General features: G+C 42.2%; 3 protein-coding genes and 1 long non-coding RNA gene across 4 annotated transcripts; 2 read left to right on the top strand and 2 right to left on the bottom strand.

The window, feature by feature from the left end:
• Window positions 1-58: 58 nt before the first annotated feature.
• On the top strand, window positions 59-3,875 carry LOC134178391 (apoptotic chromatin condensation inducer in the nucleus-like). Its single transcript, XM_062645269.1, has 9 exons — window positions 59-197; window positions 258-674; window positions 744-783; window positions 844-962; window positions 1,023-1,233; window positions 2,705-2,946; window positions 3,007-3,241; window positions 3,295-3,431; window positions 3,497-3,875. Exons 1-9 carry the CDS (start codon window positions 60-62, stop codon window positions 3,734-3,736), a joined length of 1,779 nt encoding a protein of 592 aa, XP_062501253.1. The 5' UTR covers window position 59; the 3' UTR covers window positions 3,737-3,875.
• Window positions 3,873-8,462, bottom strand: LOC134178390 (centrosomal protein of 89 kDa-like). The gene is made up of 20 exons (XM_062645268.1): window positions 8,331-8,462; window positions 8,212-8,272; window positions 7,703-8,016; window positions 6,615-7,632; window positions 6,484-6,555; window positions 6,325-6,413; window positions 6,191-6,271; window positions 6,071-6,136; window positions 5,968-6,014; window positions 5,548-5,663; window positions 5,309-5,489; window positions 5,173-5,236; window positions 5,061-5,103; window positions 4,940-5,000; window positions 4,772-4,871; window positions 4,662-4,703; window positions 4,482-4,571; window positions 4,377-4,423; window positions 4,081-4,203; window positions 3,873-4,005 (listed from the first exon to the last, which is right to left on the bottom strand). Exons 1-20 carry the CDS (start codon window positions 8,367-8,369, stop codon window positions 3,873-3,875), a joined length of 2,787 nt encoding a protein of 928 aa, XP_062501252.1. The 5' UTR covers window positions 8,370-8,462.
• Window positions 8,463-8,725: 263 nt separating this feature from the next.
• LOC134178690 (uncharacterized) lies at window positions 8,726-10,746 on the bottom strand. Its single transcript, XM_062645575.1, has 7 exons — window positions 10,598-10,746; window positions 10,082-10,500; window positions 9,826-10,018; window positions 9,543-9,748; window positions 9,325-9,484; window positions 9,094-9,251; window positions 8,726-9,007 (listed from the first exon to the last, which is right to left on the bottom strand). The coding sequence occupies exons 1-7, from the start codon at window positions 10,673-10,675 to the stop codon at window positions 8,881-8,883; spliced, it is 1,341 nt and encodes a 446-aa protein (XP_062501559.1). The 5' UTR covers window positions 10,676-10,746; the 3' UTR covers window positions 8,726-8,880.
• Window positions 10,747-17,045: 6,299 nt separating this feature from the next.
• On the top strand, window positions 17,046-21,586 carry LOC134179085 (uncharacterized). The gene is made up of 5 exons (XR_009969776.1): window positions 17,046-17,290; window positions 20,959-21,017; window positions 21,215-21,336; window positions 21,403-21,498; window positions 21,566-21,586. It is a non-coding gene; the product is annotated as an uncharacterized LOC134179085 (long non-coding RNA).
• The last annotated feature ends 168 nt before the right edge of the window (window positions 21,587-21,754 follow it).

Genomic DNA, 21,754 nt, shown 5'->3' with positions numbered 1-21,754 from the left:
AAATAAGCGATTTAATTAAATAGTGGTAGAAACTGCGCATGCTCAGAGTGTAAGTAATCATGGCGGACGTCGACGCGGTGTTACTTCATGGAAAACCGCTGGAATCATGTAAAGTCCGCGACCTCAAAGACGAACTGAAACGAAGAGGATTATCGTGCACCGGGGCAAAAGCGACCTTACGCGACCGTCTCAAAGAAGTGAATAGCAAATTGTGGGAAGATGCTGCAGACATTTCTATTTGAGCATGTCTGTTGCAGGTCTTGAGCAGGGAGGTGGATGGGAACGAAATAGTTAGTAGTACTGTTAGTCTAGCTGCTGAGGCCGGCGAGGAGAAGACGGTAGACGGCGATGATCACGTGGACACAGGACAGCACGAGGTACCACAAGACACCAAGCAAACAGACCAAATTAGAACGACTGGAATTGGTAACGGGACAGAACAAACAGATGAGATAGACAAGAAGGGCGTGTCTTGCAGTTCTGTTGTGGAGAAGGAGGAGGAGAAGGAGGAGAGAGAGGTCAATCAGTCAGACAGTGTTGGAGATCATGCTGAAGAGATGGATAATTCGGGAGAGGAAGGGAAAGCTCGACTGTCTGTTCCGGATCAAAGAATTAAGGGTCCCAGATCTCCAGGTGCCGATGCTAGTGAGATTGCTATGGAAACCATGATTGTGGTACAGTACAGTCAAACATTTCTTGTATACATGAAATCTGTATGCTGGTTGATATTTACTGTTACGTAGCAACCTGGAGCACGTAAACGTCGTTTGGTTATACACAAAAGTGCGCATGCTCTATGCCACATACACATAGTTTGTGTAAATACAACTGTGTCTATGTTAGGCTCGAAACGAGATACAGATCATACGGTGGAAATGCCTAAGAAAAAGCGAGCCTGGGGTGTCTCTAATACTGACAAACCTCAGGTAGCATCTGTACAGATTAGCACCGACTCGCTAAAGGTATTTTAATTGCAGGTATTTCTGTTTTTCTTCTATTGTTTAATATGTTGTATTGTGTAGGAGATTATACCCGATGATGTGGCGAGTGCTGTGGAGAAGGTAGCTGATGGCGAAGAGAGTGACACCAGTAATGACGCCGAAGACAACGATAACAGACGATCTAGAGAAGGGGCCGGTGCCAGACGGTCACTATCTCAAGGAGACGTGGATGTTTCAGAAAGACCGTCACGACAGAAGATTAGTCTAAGACAGCAAAGACTATCAGGATCAGGTGTGTGTGTGTGTGTGTGTGTGTGTGTGTGTGTGTGTGTGTGTGTGTGTGTGTGTGTGTGTGTGTGTGTGCGCGCATAGCATCAGGTGTCAAATCTTGTATGTGCAACCCAGAGCCATTTAGAGATACAAGGGTTCTCGCTACAGCAGCACCACGCTCAGAAATGGTAGATAGGAGTCCAAAGTCTTACAGCTAAGGAATGTTTGAGAATTCCATACTACTGAAAAACAATACTAGCCACAAATCTAGGCTCTTACAAAATAACTCGGGATGATAGCCTTGTTCCAAATGTACACATGATTCCAGATGCCGTTCCAGTGACCCAGAAAGTACAGGGGAAATAGCACATAGTGAATCTACTCTAGACTAGTCATGGCTTCATGCAAAGCAACAACAGTGGTGCACATCATCAACGCCTGACTAGACAGACTTTCTGTAGTTTGATCTACGAAACTTGCCCATGCACAATCTATGAACATCGCTAACAAGGGCTTACTGGCGATCGAAGTTGATTTCCTTGCCAGGGCACTTGAACGTATATTACACGCAATAGCTACAAAGCAAAGTCTACCTCACTTGAGATTGGCTCCATTGTGCATGTCCAACTGCAAAGAGCAGACTGCATGCGTGTCGTGGACCCGCCCATCCCGCCACGCTCCCAAAATGTATGGCTCTGGTTCAACCCAGAGGTGCAACCCACATCCCAGTGTCATGTCAACAAATGCTATTTTTGGAGGTCATGCACGCCAACAGCAACACTCATACGTATTAGTTTACACAGCAAGCATTAGGCATCACACCTTGTATGTGCACGCCCACATATCAACAACACACGCTGGCACTCCAAGGGTTTCGTATGGCTCTGTTGCGTACCAGGTTTGGTACGCAACAAACGCAGCAAAAAAACAGCCTCGCTCCATATGCCACTCCCCCACACCGTGTCTAGTGCAAACGGCAGGCTGGAAAACTCAGTGATACTTGCGTGCAACGTAATCTGTAGCGTTTGTCCTACAATGTAGGAACCTGAAGGCGATCACGTTGATAGGAAAGCACGAAGTCACTGAACGAGGTAGACTGCCATTAGCGTAGCGTAGTGTTCTTGGAACAATTGCATGTTCGACGTCGACAGGTATAGTGCATATGCAGACGAAGACAATGATGTTTCTAAAACTGACGGCTAATAAGGAGTATTCAATATTGTAATAAAAATTATTTGCTATTGGAATGTCCAACGAGACGTTCTCAATGTGTGGCAAATTGACAGGACATTATGTCCAGTAGTCGGCGAAGGCTATTTCGCACACTGAAGATCTTGTACTGAAATGGATACCGTCTACCATGACAGCAACTAAATTAGCAGTCTGTCTACCATGACAGCAACTAAATTAGCAGTCTGTCTGTCTGTTTGTCCGTCTTTCTGTCTGTCTGTCTACTTTGTCCCCAATGTGCATTTATTGGTGGTACTTTGTAGCTCCTGGGGCAGCTAGGATAGCTGCACGAGGGATAACAGAGGCAATTGCAAGCACCCAAGATGTGAATCGTACCCGCCGCACTCCCTCACCAGCCCGAAACCCTCTATCTTGTATTCTGCACGTAACCAATCTTGTTCGACCGTTTTCGTTACCTCAAATTAAGGAGTTCCTCACTCAAAAGGGTCAACTAGAAAACGATGGCTTTTGGATCGACAAGATCAAGTCACATTGCTACGCTATGGTGAGACCTCTACATCATGTGTATGACACACTGTGCTACATGTGTTGTGTGTATTGTCAGTATACTAACCAGGAGGAAGCTCAGGCTATGAGAGAGGTCATGCACGGATTGAAATGGCCGATCACGAGCCCCAAGTTTTTATCAGTTGATTTTGCCACGAGGGAAGAATTAAATCGAGCAATGGGTATTGCAGACACTCCAACCGTCCCACCGCCAGTAACAATAACAGAGGAATCGAGCAAAGATACAAAAGGTGGCCTTGCAGAGACTAGCCCTGTTGTGCCCAACATGACAGGTAAATGTACACATCAGAGTTTGATTTTTTGTTTGGTAACTGTGAGTCTGTAGACACTCAACGCCAAGTGGTGGAAGAGACAGAAGCTCCCAGACCGGACAGCGCATCAGCAGCCAAATTACTCGACAATTTGTTCAGAAAGACAAAAACTCAACCGGCCATCTACTGGATTCCTCTAACCGACGAACAGGTACGCGACATCACCTTCACTGATTGACTATCTGCCAGGTAGTAATGCACAACACGTGACCGCAGGTTTTATTGCGAAACAAGAAGCGTAAAGAAGAGGAAGCGCGGGTACAGCGGCTACGAGAGGAGCGGCAACGAGAGCGCGAAAAGGAGCGAGAAAACGAGCGCGTAGAGCAGCAAAGCAGACGAAACAGAAACCGCGAGGGCGACAGAGACCGTCGGGATCATCAAACCCGTAGCGGGACCTTTGACAGAGACAGACGTCGGTCTAGGTCGCGTAGTAATGACAGAAGCCGTCGGCGATAGGCACAAAACGCAACATGAACAAATGGTGGATGTGGATAACAATGGATGATAACTTCTAGGGGCTGTGCATCTAATAGCTTGATTCTCTCAACAAGGTTGCTTTTAGTTCATCTGTATTATGTAATCGGTAACACCGTCATGCTGTGTCGTCCGTGTCTGAATTTGTTCCTTCTTGCCTGCTGCCTTGCTGCCTGCGGAGTGATGCCCGTACTGCGTTGTTGTCGGAACGTACGGACTTGATGACCAACGACATCTGGGTTTCGATGTTCCTGCATGGATGAATTGATTGCTTGCAACCTAATTATATGAATAGATCGTGATTGGAGAGTGTAGTTGTGTGATACCTTTTCTCGGACGCCATGCTTTCCAACTGTCTCTGTTTGTCTCGCAGCAGCACCTGTAAGTGTCGTATTTCTTCTAGGTATTCACGTTGCCGGCTCTGGTGCTCTTTGTCACGATCCTTCAATCTGAACACATTACATTAATAACAATGATACATGTGCGCACACACACACACACACACACACACACACACACACACACACAACACACACACACACACACACACACACACACACACACACACACACACACACACACACACACGCCACTTTCAGTAATAATTAATTAATTAACTCACTTCACTGCAGCTTGATTAAGCTTCTTGTTCGCTAGTGCTTGCTGACGCTGTACAAAGACCCGCGTTTCCGTATAAATTCAACACAAGACCAGTGAATCGCTAAACCTTCAATTTCTCTTCCAGTCTGCCAATAGTTGTGTCATCTTCCCGCAGCAGAGTTGTTGCGGCACCGACCGCTTTCTCCCTTTCTTGCGCCTGAAAGAAAAGATTGATTTGCTCATTGTTTAGCTAAGAAGATATACTAGACTCTATTTACTACAACAGTACATAATAATTAATAATTACCAACTCTCCGACTGCGTTTCGCTCAGCTTGTGCCTTTTCAGCCTGTCACATACTCCACACTGTAGACCAACCATCATGACTATCTAGCTAGACGTGCTGACAAAACTTACGGCTTCAACGGCTTTTTGCAGTAAAGCGACTAAACTGATCTCTCGCTCTTTACGTGCAACGAGTTTCTTTCGTAGTGAAGCAATTTCACGTTGGCATCTCCTACATTAACGTTGCAACACAGACATAGTCAAAAACGCCAAGAGAGTTACGTTCAGAAAGTAGCCAACTCTTGAGCTCTTCTACTTGCAGCAACATTTGCTTGCAGACGAGCGACATGTTCGGCAGCTTCTGCACACGCGAGTAAAGAAAGTAGTAATCCAATGTAGGCAATTGATATTAACAACCAACCTGCTTTTTTAACTTCTAGTGACTGCTTTTCTGTTTGTACGGCCTGTTCACATAATACGGTTCATACTTCCATTTGAAATATCCATAGGACCATACAGAATCGAGAGACTACCTGCAGTCTCGCAAATGCATTCGATGACTTGGCTTTGCAGCGTCTCTCCACATCCTGAGTGACCCTATACAATTACACCAAGATCGAGTGCACCATTATTATATTTATTCAATTTATTATTTTTGATAATATCAACCTGTGGCATTCCTCAATTGAAGCCAGATGCTCTTCGATTGGCATCCTCTCCAAGCGCTCGATGGTCAACCGTTCACATCTCTCCTTCAACTCATCACATTTCTGAGTCAGTATTTTAATCTCATCTTGAAGCTCTTTCTTGTCATCTTCCAAAGACGAGATTTGATCAGACAATTCCGTAACTACAACATTCCATAACTCGACAACAATCTCCAGCAACAGTCAATCAACCACACACACCTTCCTTCTCTTTAGCAGTCAGCTGTGCTTTCATTTTTCGTTGTTGTATCTCTCGTTCTTCCATCAGCAATGAGTTCTCCTCCACTACAACTTTCACTTCGTCTTGAATCTTCGACCTGCCAAATAACATCACACAAACAACTCCCTTCAACATGCAGAACAGTGCATAGTGTTATGTGTACATAAACATGAAGTGCCCATCTTAGACTAAACAGGTTCTTGTTTGTCAAATGAATGTAGGGACCATCAATAGTCAAAATGGACGGATGGACTTTGTATTAGAGATGCTGCTATGCCCAGATTAATAATAGAATAAATAAATGTATTTTATATTAATGTTACCAGTCTGTATGTTAATATTTTGTCAGCATACGTATTGACACATGTCTGCATTGTACAGCAATTAGATAGTAAACCAACCATTCGTTGCTTGTGATTGGCTGTGAAATTGTCAGCTCTTTGACTCTCTGTTACAAACCCATGCAAGGTAGCTTTACAACACAATGAATATGTAAGCACTAACTTTGGTTAGACGTCTGTTTTCCTCAGAAACTCCAGCAATTTGCTGTTTCAGTGATTTCAAATGATTCTATAAAAGATAAATAGTAAAGAGATACCGATTTTGATTGACAACGTAACCGACTTCGTAATTGCTCAAGAGATCATCTTTCTCTTTCAATCTCTCGTCGTATGCAGTAAAGACGACCTGTGCAGCACCAACTGTCTAAATATAAACGCACTCTTGACTTGGAATCAGACACAAGCGATGAAGTTTACCTCTCTTGATGGAGACTTGACGTTTGTGCCAACTGAAGGGCCAGCATGTCGAGATTGATAGCGAGTTAGTTCGACCGCCAATCTGTGAACTAGAATATCAATAATATTAATATGCATCAAGAAAATACAATAGACAATCGACGGACTAAAGTTTAATACCCATGTCTCTTAGCTGTCTATTGTCATTGTCGAGTGCTGACTTTTCTCTTTTCAAGAAAGCTAAAGTACTGCCTGGAAACAATTCGAGGTCGACTTACTGCAGACATCATGTTTGTTTGACATGAACTTACTGTCTTCTTGAACAGATGAGCTAAGTTCCTTGAGAGTCTCGTTCTCAACTTGTAGTTCAGCAACAACTTGCCGAACGGCCGTCAATTGTGCTGAAAGCTCGTGGCTTTTCTGATCTTGATTTTGTCTTGTTGTGATTGAGTGAACGGCATCCATTTCACTGGCCTTCCGCTTGGCACTGATTAGTGAGGTATTCGACAAGTGCAAAAGTTGTAGTGCACCGTCGTCCCATGTATCGTCAAACTGTTTGCTTCTGTTGTTTAAAGACACTTTGGGGGATACAGGACTGTAAGAGTCTGGTGCAGATGCTGTTGTCTGCTCACCCGGACTTGAGTTTCGCTGTCTAGGAGAGACGTGAAAATTTGGCGAATGCGAATAAGTGTGGAATTCAGTCTGTGGACGGCTAAGAGAAGCCGACTGATACGAACTTCTGTCAAATGTGGTCTTAAGAGGCTCCGAGTCTGCGGCATGAATATGATCGTAATGAGCCAATTGTTGCTCATGCAGTGAATGTTCAACAGATTGGCTGGAAACGAAACGATTGTAGCGATTCTCAACTTGAGAGTTGCGTCCAAGTGTGGAAATCTCTCCCTCAGAATGAGCCTTTCCTAACACTTTTTCTTCTGTCTCCTCGTGAAATACATCCGCCGAAGACTCCGAGATCGAGTAATCCTGCTCTAGTATATCATAATGAGCATTCTTCGATGGCTTCTGTCTGTCAAAATCACCGTCATTCTCAACAATAAACGAGTTTCCTTGCCGAACAATTTCAAGCTTTCCAACATGTGCAGGACTATACGTTTCCCTACTTCTAATGAGATCGCCCTTAACTCCCGACACTGTATGATTTCCACAATCATCCAAGCCTGTCACCAAGCTTCCTCTCTCTGACCTCTGCTGTAACTGCCTCGATGGTCCTCCCCCATCTCTACTCAATAATCTGTCGTCGCCAACTGATAATGCTTGAGCATCTGAAGGACGTCCACTAGGACTGCTCGGAAATACCAAATTCTTTCCAACCTGAAAACAATCAATTAGCAAGAATTACTTCTAATTTTGGTAACCAACAATTTATTTTGAGTTAATTGACCTTCTTGCTTTTAATTTTCTTAACTTTGGCATAAGGAGGTTCAGTTGCACTTTTGTCTGAAACCAGCGGTGCAGTATTTCTAGCAACCCGTGCTTCCGCATTCCTGCCCTCGACAGGACTGTCCAGTCGCGGTCGTTTATCCGCGGTGTGAGCATTCAAACGTTCTGTTTCCAATACGAGTGAGTTTCCTTTCTCGTGTCCACTAGAATGTCTATCGGCTCTCTGACGAGCGCTCGAAACTCTGCCCCCCTTTACATTTCGTACAACACTATAATACCCAGCCTCGTCGACGTCAGAAACATTTAGATGCCCATCTATATAATATAATGTAGTAGGTAGTGGAGATTTGACAATACATGTAAATTTAAATTATCAAGTGCTATCAATTAAGTATCCTATTGAGTTACATTATCAAGTAAATTTCTACATTGCCTATGTCACGTGCACTGTATCTGCTTCAAGCAACTGCTGAACAAAATTAGACGTCACAATCGCTCTGTATCGCTTACTAGTTGGCGAACTTGTCGCTTTCGTGTTTCGAGTTACAGATGAGAGGTCGGATGGAGACTCCTTGTACATAGAATACAATCTGGTCGAGCGAGAGAAAATTAGATAGAAGTTTGCTGACCTGTGAGTGTTTCTTCTTTCGTTTGAAAAGCCGTTTCATGACAACATTGTTTTCAATTTGATATCAAATGGGGTCAGTCTCCTCGGAGTTCGGTTGCTACCTGTGACGAACAGTACTGTACCGCACCTCGACTAACTCACTACGTATATTTCTTGTTTGTTTAGTTGTCTGTCTTTTTGTTAGTTTGCTGTGTGTGTGTGTGTGTGTGTGTGTGTGTGTGTGTGTGTGTGTGTGTGTGTGTGTGTGTCTGTGTGTGTGTGTGTCTGTGTGTGTGTCTGTGTGTGTGTCTGTGTGTGTGTCTGTGTGTGTGTGTGTGTCTGTGTGTGTGTGTGTGTGTGTGTGTGTGTGTGTGTGTGTGTGTGTGTGTGTGTGTGTGTGTACACGAAATACACTGATTGTCTACTAATCCATATCCTAGTTTTTGACGTAAGCGACAATAAAAAACATACTCACGCACAACGTTAACAGCGCTACCATAAGCAAACAAACATTTTGCGCAAACAGAACACCTATCATGCTGAATCAAGACGTCACTTCGCTGTCCATATAGTCAGTCATCTTGATAAGAGAAATTTTTCTCCCCAGGGTTGATGCGATGCCCAGAGAAATGCTGCGAACTCGAGCTAAACAGAGAAGACGTCTCTTCATCGAAAGAATCAACCGTCGACTTCTGCGCCCTGTAGTATATGTACACACATTTAATTAGGTTAATTAATTAAACAATTCAATACAAACAGTCTTTTTTAACTTAATTAAATGTTACCGTCGATAGTTGTAGATAAAGGTAAAAGGTATCATGATGACGAGACCTCCCAAGCTAAAATACGTTTTTGTTGTCGCATGTGGGTCCCACATAAACGGTCCCTTAGACGGATCTTGAAACAATGTCCAGAAGAGAAATCCGAGAGGTGTGGTGACAGACTAAACAAACACATAGGTCGATGATAAATCAATGCATGGAGTAAGACGCTTAGGCTAATAGCAGCTAGCCTACATTGACTATTGCCATAAATGTGGCTCCGTCGCTGAAGCGCAAAAGAAGTCCACCTCCGATGTACGCCACAACGTAGAATCCAACAAAGAGACTTCCTCTCAAGCCAGATGAGTAATCACAGCCACCGTAACCAAAGAAGCATTTTATTCCATACCAATAACTAATAAGCAAATACATTACAACAACAACAACAATAACAATAAATAATAATTTTTTACTTTTTCCCAAACTCAGTTATGCTGCCGTGTGCTGTGCCAAATCCGGGAATGATGTCGATCCAAAAGAGAGCGGCTGCTGTCAGCAGCTGGTAAAGCGAAGTCCAAAAAAGAAAGTAAAACAAATTGATTTGACGAGTTCCGTTACCACTGCGAACTCTCTTTTTCAGACTTTTTTCTTCTAGCACGTTCATGATAGCAGCGGGCACCTTTATAAGACAATTATCAATTAGTAAACGTGTATGGATTCAAAAATTTTTAATTAAAATGTTAGTTAATGACTTACAAATCCAAACATGAAACATAAAGGCCACAGGACACGCGCAGCACCAGTGGAACTCGTAGATGCACTAGACTGACTGCAGCGTGGTTTGTCTAGATCAAAGATATCCGGGGCAAGACAGAGCAACAGAGCCATGAAGACGGCTACAGCTGAAAGGCCTTGAACAAGATTCGGTTTCTTCTTCAAAATAAATATCCTGCGTAGCAAATAATTTAACTTTATTTATTTATTTATCAATTTGTAAGCTGTAATCTAATACCTGGCGACAACAGTCAAAGGGATCATAAAGTTTCCCAACAGGGTCTGCAACATGGGACTCGTTCTGGACGCGGTTGCGGCAAAGACGACCATAACGCCGTTGATGGCGTCGCAGAAACCGATCAAGAACATGTCGGTGTGAGGAAACTTTCTCTCCGTACGACCGATGGTGCCGGGCCGGCCAAACAGAATGATACCGAGCGTGACGAGCCCGAATATGATGACAAACGACAGACTGGCAAACGACAAGACAAAAAAGTTATCCAGCGATTTCGGTTCTGGTCCAGTCGTATTGCTTGTGTTTGGGCACACATTCGAGTTGTTGTTTCCTGGACTCGCGATCGCTAGAGAGCTATCGGTACCGTTGCTTGATGTCATTGAAGCTGCAATCCACAGCGGCAAAACGACGTTTTCACCAACCTGAGCAAGCAAAGCACGTTAATAAACCCGCCACTATACTAACGCTGTAGGTCTTTCTCTAGTCATTTGATAGAGAAGCGTTACAGTTCTTACTTACTTGTCCTATGACGAATAGGGACGCATAGAACAAGTTTATCAACATTGCCGGTGTGCAGACGGCCGTCGCGTATCCCATGATGAAAGAATAGAGATGGACACCGGACTAGACGAGACAGCAGAGTGATTTGAAATTTGCTGCTGATGTTGCATCACGTGTGCGACTCAGGAGATAGCATCATACCACGAACTCTTCTTACATCATGCACATGCATTCGCATCTATATATAGGACGCGTGCATGTGTATACGTGGGATTCAGAGTAGATCTACCACTTTCGACCCAATAGACCATCATCATTATTGGATTTTTGTGTGTGCGACAAGACATCATTTGGATTAGTCCAGTAATACATTGAGTCACATTCCACGCCAGTGTGTGCATGAGGAGTGATCGTGCTGGATTTGGGCCGTGACGTGTAAAAGTCTGTTGAGACCATTTAACTCCAATTATTAGCAACCCTAACGAAATTACCACCAGGTAATAGTTATTATATTTAACGATGCTGACAAGCTGATCGGTAATGTGGTTGTATGCGCTTGGCTCCTATAGCATTATATATTAATATATGCCTCGTTTCCTAGACTATAGTCTCTTCAGTAACTGGTTGTCAAACTTTGCCAGTGATAGCGATCTATTAGATTTGCAAGACAAATATCCTGCGGTGGAAATGTTGTAAAATAGCAAATTAATACAGTCGTTTTTAAGGAAATGAGAAAACTGAATAACAAATTATCTCTATGACACAATATCTTAATTTAAACTGATGAAATGGCTGACGGACATGGACAATGTCATGTTGAATCCAAAAGTCTGTAAATAATCGAAAATCGATTTGCTGTCTTACACATTCAATTACAATACGCGTATGTCCAGAACAGACAATCAAGACGAAATAGAATACGCAAAACAGCTATTGCCACAGCAGACTAAGCAGTCACTGATAAAAAAATCACAAGCTTCGTAATCTCCACCAGTGCATGGCGTATGCAACTACTCGTTGCAAGTAATTGTTAAGTTTGTGATGCTTGCAAATAGTTGAAATAGAAAATACGTGATTTATATTAGATCTGTCTGCTAAACTATGTATTTCACACTACGTATCAGCTGTCATTACACTTGTATAATACAATTAGAACGATTCGCACAATATAATCTAGTAGTGCTTTTGCATGTAAGTTTTCCTGTTTTTATTCAAAGATGCAGATTGAAATTTGTATGCAAGCAAATTTGAAATTACAGTGAAATAACTTATTAAAACAATAATTCTCTAAGACCATGCAATAACGTCTCTTATCAGTATATATGAAGCTATATCAGTTAGGCAACAATTTTTGAAGAGATACTAATTTCTCTTGAACGTGCTTCGGGGATACCAAATTTCTGAGAATGGCAAATTTTCTATGACACCAACATCTCTTAGTATGTAAGGTATTATAAGTGCGGCAGCATAAGTTCTACTGTTTAAACAAACAATCGTATATATGGCTTTAGTTTACATGCAGTTGTTTGTTTGTTTCTGCTGTGCTGTTGTATCTGCAATACCGTGGTGCAAAGCATTTCCAAGAGGTTTCGATACCAGAGAAACCAAGGAGTCCATTTCGAAACATCAGTGAATGAGTGGGATTCGACGGTATATCACAGATCTAGAGAGAGAAGCGTTCCAAAACCATCAGTTGGGACTCAAGTTGCCGCCTCTAGACGCTAAATTGAGGACAGACCGATGCCTATTAGCCTGGTTCAACATCCCTATAACAATCTAGAGCGAAATCTCGTGTTTGGTGGTTATTTCTGATTCACCAAATTTCATACGAGGTACGTGGGTGTACACACCTATTATCAATTCTTGGTATCGTCTTTCGTTATCATCAAGTGAGCAACCTGCTGATAGACCAGGTCACACAATGGTGAGTTTGTGTAAAACGACTGTCGTTCTATTTGGAGGTTTTCAAGACCGAGAATCATATGCTTTTAATAATACTTGGATTTTTGATGGTATTCGAGAAGAATGGAAGAAACTAGAAGTGAAAATGGAAGGAGAAGATGTGAAAGCTCATACATTTCACACCGTTGTCGTGCTGCAACAGAAAAGGAGCAGTTGTCGATGTAAAGACAGTTTGTTTGTGTTGGAAGACTGCAGTTGTATGGAAACAAGACGAACGTGAAGGAATTACACGACTTGCTAGAATTGAGATGCCAGAAAGAAGAAGACGGTGAACGAACGTACACTTGGCATCGATATGAGCACTCCAACAAACCTGAATGGTAAAACGGCGTCATCTCGCCATCAACGACAGCACTATGTTAATATATGGTGGTGTGCAAGGAACATCAGCCATGACGAAATTGACGAAGGTAAGAAATGCCTGGCTGTTCGACAGCAAACATCAAAGATGGCGAAGATCGTTTGCTTACACATTGCCTTACGACAGCATGCAGTTTAGAAGTTTCGTCTTGTTTGACAAAATGCGCAGTGAAATTCTTCATGTGAAGGGAAGTGAGGTGTATAGACTAGATTTGACAGCAAGGAAATGGATTGAAGTGCGTTCCGTATCAAGCAACTCTACGTCTACTCCCGAGCAATCCACGATGGGATTGTCGGCCTTCTCTACAAGTTAAGGCATTTTTGCGTTTAGCAGCGTTGAGCAAGATCAAGATCTATCTAAAACGAGAGTGTGGTATCTGATGTTTGTAGGCAATCTGTATGGCAGCTGAGTTCTTTACCATGAGAGAATCCTTCTATTGACCAACAGTGCATGGACCTGTCTGTATTCATGTCAAGTAGGAGGCAGTCTCTTTATACCCGTTTTTAACCACTCTTTACAAACCAGTATCTAAATACCTTTGTTATTTTTTGTAATTACATGAAACAAATGTTAGTCTCTTGGGATGAGCTCCAATACCATATAAATTTTTGTGTCATATAATGTACTATTTGGTAAGCAAGGCGACAGAATTTATAAACTTTGTTATGGGTGATGTTTTTGTGTTTACGCAATGGCAGTTGGATGTAAAAAGCAATACGTATAGTGGCAATATTCTAACGTTGGTCCTTCTTCATGCTTTCGCTACACGCCGGCCGTCGGTTCCAACAACACTTACATGGTCACATACGGAACAAAAGAAATTATTAATTTTTGCCACAAAAAGAATCTACCATTGTGTTGGAAGGAACTCTCTAAAGGCGAATCGGACTTACTCATACCCTCGTCAAATGTTTGCGTTTATCTTATCCGTCAAAGGCGATGGACCGAATCTGATACTGTAAACGCGCCTGCTTTCGTCTGTATCCTGCGCTGGTCGACGTTGGGTACGGTTCTATTGTTATGATTGAAGGATTTACGTGCGATAGAAACACAAGTACAGCAATTATTTACAACATTCTCGTAAAAGTTTATTTAACCTTTTTAATGAGTACAAATAGAGATTCCGTGGAACTGCTCGCTCTTCAACGATATGTGGATGTTGGATTTGTTGAGAGACGACTCGTCAGTGACGGGACAATGGACTCGCATTGATTCTGTTCCCAATACGCCTGTGCTTATGGGAAGGCTGGGACATTCACTTTTGATTGTAGATTCAATGGTTTTTATGATTGGAGGATCTGATGTATTTTGAGTGACTATATCGCAACAAACTCGCGCCTTAAAAATATCGCGCAATTTTCAGAATTTGTGTTTCCATGACTTGTGGTATTTTGATTTAATTGGCAGACGATGGCATAAAGTTACAACCATCTAATCAAAACGATATGATGTTTTATCTTGTTCATCCAATCAATTTGTGCAAAGTCAAAGCGGCTGTGTTGGGAAGGAAAATTTTAGCGATTCGTCACAATGTCAGTGGAAAGCACGGAAATTATGATTATCGATCAGATAGTGTAGTTAAACTTTTCTCAATTCCAACGAGTGGATCCAACAAACGAACAATCTTAGTTTTCCTGTCGACAGTCTGCACGTAGTCGATAACAGAGGCTACGCACCCGGTAGTTTGAGAATGCCCACCGAGAAGTACAAATACGTGCGTCTACCAATAGAAAATCAAGGTGAACGGGTCTTGAAGGCCATATGCATGCGGCCAGGCTGTCATGCCAGATGGTACTCTGAGAACTGGTCACTCAAACATTGCTCTCTGTGTCCGATAGGAAACTTGCAGACGTCGGCTCTACATCGTGTTCACCGTGTCCTTCGGGTTTGACGACAAAAGCAGAAGGATCGACCAACATGACTAGTTGTATATGTGACGAAAGATATTGTGATAGACATGAAACATGTTTTGTTGTCACGAGAGAAGGACAGCGGGCTGCTCATTGTCAGTGTGAATTCGGTTACACGGGTTCTCGATGTCAGTATCCTACTTATCACATCATCACTGTCGTGGCAATAGCTGTTTTGCTCATTCTATTTGATCTCGTGGTCTTCCTGCTAAGAATGATCAAATACAGACGAATAAAACAAGCGAGAGAGATGGAAGTGGAGGAAATGGGACGCGTGTGGACAATCGATAGATCAGAGTTGAACTTGAGGCTGATCGAACGCATCGACGGAGAGACGCCGGGAAGTTATCGAACCGTTTATCGAGTGACATGAACGTGGCTGTGAAGAGACTATAGATGGTGATGCGAGAAGGAAGAGAGAAGAAAGAATTCGAACGAGAGATTCTAGAGATGCGTTCCTTTCGTCACGCCAACATCGTGTTGTTTGTCGGTGCAGGAAGATTTGCACCAGACGGATGTCCTTTCTTGGTGTTGGAGTTTAAGCAGCGCGGTGCTCTTAGTGCTATTCTCTATGATGAGCCGATTTATCTTGATTACATGTGACAGATCACATTCTGCTTCGATGCAGCGAAAGGAATGGAGTTTCTTCACAGTCTTCAACCTCCACTCATTCATTGTGATTTGAAGAGTAGCAATCTGTTAGTGAGCGAAGGATGGACAGTGAAAGTTGCTGATTTTGGTGTCGCTAGGTTAGTTGAAAGTCAAACAACTAGACAAGCGGTATGGTGACGGCGTGACAATCACTTGGAACCAGATGATCTCACGACTTCGCTTGTACAAGCACGCACTGATCTGTTACGTAATGCAGGGACCGTTCTGTGGAGAGCACCGGAGATATTCTCAGAGAAAGAGCAAGCGCACGGGACATCAACAGACGTGTACAGGTAAAGTTGTCATACAAATTATCTAGTGCTGTACATATGCATAGCTCAAATTGTCTGTCTGCATGAGTGTGTGTTCGCGATACGCGGCCACGTCTTTTGTCCGTTCGCAACCGAAATCGGCACGCACACTCGGCACGCAAAGGGGAAGATTTGGGTAAAAAATTACAAAAAATAATGCACAGAGTCCCCTCTCGAGGGGTCGACCCCCACGTAAAATTTCTCGATGATGCAAACGCTACACATTCCAGTTCATTAGAACACACGCCCACGCCAGTTCTATATAGACCGTACGCGTCGTCGTCCTTCGCAAAGCTTCGAGCAATCGAATATCTCTTGCCAACGGAACTTACTCATAGAGCGCTTTTGTTTCTCTCCAAATTCCGATTGTATTTGCACCAAATCCAGCCTACACGTTTTATGCAGCAAGTGCTACACAGGGAGTGTCGAAACAAGCGCGAAGATTAGATCCAGGACTCTATTCATGATTAGATTGGCAGACACAACACATTAGAAACGGCCATTTGCAGTCTATCTTTCGTGATGCTATAGGTATTTGTCAGCAGCCAGTGCAGGCGTCAATGATGGAAAAGGACACCATTTTCGAACGTCCACACCTGTTCGACGACCGAAAAGACTTCTCCAACATGTGGCCTCTAGGAATCGAAAGCCTGGAGTTTCAGCTTTCAAATTCGTCTGTCCATCTTGAACAAACGCTGTCTTACACATGCAGGATAACACAGTCTGACTAATAGCTCAGCCAGAGTTCTACCACCTCGGTAGTTTTGCACAGCCAGCCCCTCCCCCTTTTGATTTCCGTTGGCGGGGAGGTGGAAATCAAAAGGGAGAGGGACTGGCTGCTCGAGACTCTACATCTCTTAGGATGCTACGAGATGTTGGCGATTTAGGTGCATGCCGCGGTATGTTCTCTCTCTACAAAAAGCCATCAGGATGCAGGTCTTCCCAACCTTATTTCGGCATGACTTTTCAGTGTTGTTCTACAGTTCTTTGACTGTAGTTGTAGGCGCGCAGTCAGTCTTCGTCTGCTATACTGTACACTCTATTTGGGGTGCGTTTCCGGATATTCCCAACACCACACTACCTATAAATAAAAAGCATCGTTTAGATGTAATATTTAGTATTTTTGTCTACCTGACGTCTCAGCGGGCGGTCTGAACAAAGCAGTTTGCCTCGGTCTCCCAGACCTGTGTCGCGACGGGCTGGTCACTTCTCAGACACATCTCGGATATATAGCCCGGATACGTTTAACTTGCACGTGCACGGTAGACCATTCTCACGTGCACAAATGGCTAGTAGTTCGAAATGTGAGGTGTTATGCTGACAGATCGTGGGAATTGCGCTTTCTCTGCGATCAGTTACCACACTGAGTAAGCAACAGTGGCTAGTGAAAGGAGAGCCCCAATATGGGGAATGTTGGTTGCTACAAATCGTTTTCTTTGCAGAAATCGACTTTCTCGAGAAACAATTGACTCCAGAAAAGCTTCACGTGATGCAGTTATTATACAAGACGATAGAGGTTTGTACAGTTTGCTAGTTAATTGATATTAGTTAATTAACTAATTATTAATTTATTAGAATACAGTATTTAGTAACATTAAAGCACAATTTATGTATTTATGGTAGTATTTTTGAACCTTAATTAAATTTTATTTAATAAATAGTAATTTATAATTTATGTATATATATATATATATATATATATATATATATATATATATATATATACATATACCGTAAAACCAGAAAATCGTGCAGTACATTGTTTCGTGTGGTCGAACTGACATCGCACGAATTGCATCCGCACAACATAAACCTATTGCGCATGCGCATTTCTTTAGCACCTGTTACTGAACAGCATCCATTTCTTCCATGTCGATCCACGATTTCTATCAGCGTATTATGCCAAAAGACAATGGCATATTTGTCCCTATTCCGTTTAATGCAGAGGAAGAGGCTGCCAATGATGCCGTTGGAGATGAAGCTAGGGAGCTACTTTCTCTACGGACAAATGAAGAAAGACGACAAGTCAGCACACGTACAGTGAGGAAGTGAGGGCAGCTATTGGAAAGTATACAGCCCACCACGGGCCTGCTGCAGCAGCCAGACACTTCACAAGGCAACTGCACTGGAACGTGCCTGAGTCGACAGTCCGCAAGTTCCATGATTTGTACAAGGTGGAACTGCAACGCCATGAGTGTACATGGCTGCCAATCGCACAATTTGAAACCACACAATAGAGTTGAAGGAGTGATTTTGGACAAAATTGCACAATATTATGTACACACGATTTTGTGGTTTTACGGTATATATATATATATATATATACACTTGGACAAAATTATAGGGACACCTCGCTGTGGGTATGTAGTAACACAATAATTAGGTCACAATTTACCAACTATCAATATTGTTAAGAACTTAATAGTTACCGCGTTGATTGTTAGGTTTCTTGAGAATACTGTAGAGCCTAAATTGTTTTCTTTACGTTTCGCATTGCGGAAAATGAGACCTAAAAGTGTATGACGTCATGACTGCGTAAGCATCGTAAGTTAGACTCTCTCTGATTTTGTTTAGTGGCTTTTAAAAAAGCCGGTTTTAATAACATGAAGGAAAATTGAAGCTCTTCACCAGTTCCTCAGTACCGAGTGTTCTTGCCTCTCGCCCTCCTGATTGTGTCCAAACGTTGCGGAACACTTTCTGCCAAGTTCCGGACACACACAGCTGGAATCTGCTGCCACGCCTCTTGTAGAGCATTCCAGGGCTCAGCTGCAGTTCTCGGTTGGCGACTGTTGGCAGCAGTTTTGAGTTCATGCCACAAGTTCTCGATTGGATTTGCATCAGGCGATTTTGGTGGGCAAGTCCAGCAGTGTGACGTCATGCTGGTGTAGCCATTGTCTTGTTGACCGAGACGTGTGGATTGGCGCATTGTCCTGCTGGAAGACAAAGTCGTCTCCTATCAGTGCCGCTGTGTCTGTAAGCATGTGCTTCTCCAGAACCTGTTGGTATGCCATGCTGTCCGAACGACCTTCCAGTTTCACCAGAGACCCCACACCATGCCAACACATTGATCCCCACACCATCACACTAGCCGCTTGCTGGACCGTACGATCACAACATTCAGGGAGAAATTCCTCACCTTTGCGACGTCAAACGTACAGAGCACCATTGTTTCCTATGCTGACTTTTGACTCATCTGTAAAAAGAACAGATTTTCAGTCATCCAAAGTCCATTGTGTGTGAGTGGTTGCCCATCCCATTCGCAAGTGCCGATGGTTTTCTGTTAGCAGTGGGTTTTTTCTAGGCCTTCGCGCGTTCACTCCTGTCTCACTGAGATGACGACGGACTGTTCTACTTGACACCTGCTTGCCGGTTTCATCAGCCAGCTGATACGAGAGCAGTCGTGATGGTGCTCTGCGGTTCTGCAGTGCTATTCTCTTCAGTTGGTGATCTTCCCGGATTGTCGTTGCCTTCCCACGTCCAGGTTGTTTTTCATAATCGCTGCTGCCATGGGAAAGCCGTTGCAGGCACTGATGAACCGAATTCCTGGAGCGGCGGACAAAAGCTGCGATCTGACGCACAGAATGGCCAACTGAGTGAAGGGCTTCAATTTTCCCTCGCGTTTTTGGACACAACTGTTTGCCTCGAGGCATCGCTGCAACTCGTGAAATATCACACGGAACAAGACTCTGCAACTGCGTGCAGCTGAACGTTCAGGCTAACTTATCGCCTAAGTTTGGTGGTCTCAAGGGCAGCGGTTTTAGTGCAGCTGACATTTTGGCGGTAGCAGTTTGAGATTTTGCTACGTAAAACGTGGACCGGAAGTGGCATGTCAATGTTCTTTTGTTGCTATACCTTTTTTAGTTTTTGTCTCAGCAGGATTTTTTTGTAATTAATTAGTGTCGCATGATTTTTGAATACGTTGAAGTTTGTTTATTGATTAAAATGGCAAAACAATTTAAATTGTGATGATATGCGCGAAATCAATGCGCAAAAACAGATAATTCACCTTTTTTTCATAATGTTGATAAGAGGACCCACAAAATTGCTTTCACTCTCTACTACAGAGCATTCTTAGATTGTATGCCAAGAATGAGCATCCAAGAGCGATGAACGTGTACAAAGACAAGAAAAGTAGGAATGGCCGTCTTCCTTCTTCAAAGCAAACTAGATGCGCAGTAGGTAGTAAGTACAGCTGCAGTCTTGAACTCAAGCTATGTTACATACTAACAATGGCGCAATCAATGAAAAAAGAAATTTGAAAAACATTTGGTTTTGCTAGAGAAAAATTCAGTGCCAAAGTTAGACTAGACACAAAAATGCCAAGTATCCCTATAATTTTGTTCAAGTCTGTATATATGTATATATATATATATATATATATATATATATATATGTATATATGTATATATATATATATATATATATATATATATATATATATATATATATATATATATATATATATATATGGATAATGTGTGTTAGATACCCATGTAGGTGGGTTTATATAGAAATATATGTATTTCTAAATATACATACATACATGTGTGTGTGTGTGTGTGTGTGTGTGTGTGTGTGTGTGTGTGTGTGTGTGTGTGTGTGTGTGTGTGTGTGTGTGTGTGGAAACTTTGAAAGTTGTTGCCAAGAGAGCTGCTTACCACCACAACATTACTACCAGCCAGTCTGTGTGCCAGCTACACAAACAGTTATCTGTGTGTCTGTGGAAATTTAACGCTTGTTTAGTTTTAGATTGCTTATGTCTAGATTGTGATGGCTTAGCTGGCTTGTCTTATATTTAGTGGTTTAAACATCTATGTATAGTTGTACTTGAAGAAATAATATATGACTATATATATATATATATATATATATATATATATATATATATATATATATATATATATATATATATATATACTAGTAACTATTGCAGAAGAACCCGTTTTTTAATTAATCATTTACTCTGCTGTTACTGCAATTAATTTGTTTGATAAGAGGTATGGCAAACAGGCAGGATTACAGGAAGCTGTTGATCTGCGCCATGGACAGTCTGTTGCCACAGAAAACAGTTTTTCATTAGCCTAAAATAGAAGCAATCCATGATCCATTTTAACATAAAACAGGAATAACTTGTTCTGAACACTCATTCTGAAAACTCTAACTGCAGTCTGTTCCTCTCTATAGATCAAGGAATATGAACAATCCAGGACATTTGTTGTTGTGAATTCAGTTAATATGTAGTGGTGAGCTAATATTTAGTGGTGGAAGTTTTGATTGATGTCTACAGTCAATGTCATTAATTAAATTTATATAGTAAATGTCGATTGATTATTGCAATTAATATTTATTGATTTAATACATTTTATATTTTCTTTGATTAAATAACACAGTCAATATTGTAAATAGAGTCAACCTAACTTTTTTATTCTGGTTGTTGCAGATTCTAGATGAGTAACCTGGATAACTTCCATTATTGCACCTGCCAGAAGACGAATTACATGTGTGGTTTAGGCATATGTCATCTATGTTTCGATTAATTAACATTTTCTGGATCTCGATAAGGTACTTGCATGCAATGTCTCAGTTGTTTGTACTGCACTTGTAAGTCAAAGAAGGTTTGAATTTTAGTTCATCTTTCGAGATTCTCCACAGAATTACACAGAAAGTGCCTTTTCTTTAGGGAGCTGCCGTGACCAGTTTTCTGAAGAAATGAGTGAAAACTAAGTTTGTATAGCTGCATTGCATTTTGACTCGTAGTGCTTTTAGCTATTGTACTTTGCACATTCGATAGATTATTTGCAGGATCTTTTGGGAGACCAGCCATGCTGAAAGAGATTTCTGAATAAATTTGAATACATGCCATATGAGTGTATCTATTTATATCTATAATGCTCACTTGAACGATCTGCCATTCATTGTGTCCCTGGCTGTTAGATTGGGAGTTGCTCTCAGATAGGGCTCCATATATGAGGGCTAGCTG

The sequence above is a fragment of the Corticium candelabrum genome, chromosome 4, assembly GCF_963422355.1.
Source record: "Corticium candelabrum chromosome 4, ooCorCand1.1, whole genome shotgun sequence".
NCBI classification, from domain to species: domain Eukaryota; kingdom Metazoa; phylum Porifera; class Homoscleromorpha; order Homosclerophorida; family Plakinidae; genus Corticium; species Corticium candelabrum.
The sequence above is the reverse complement of the archived record's forward strand: the minus strand, read 5'-3'. Positions and strand labels throughout refer to the sequence as shown.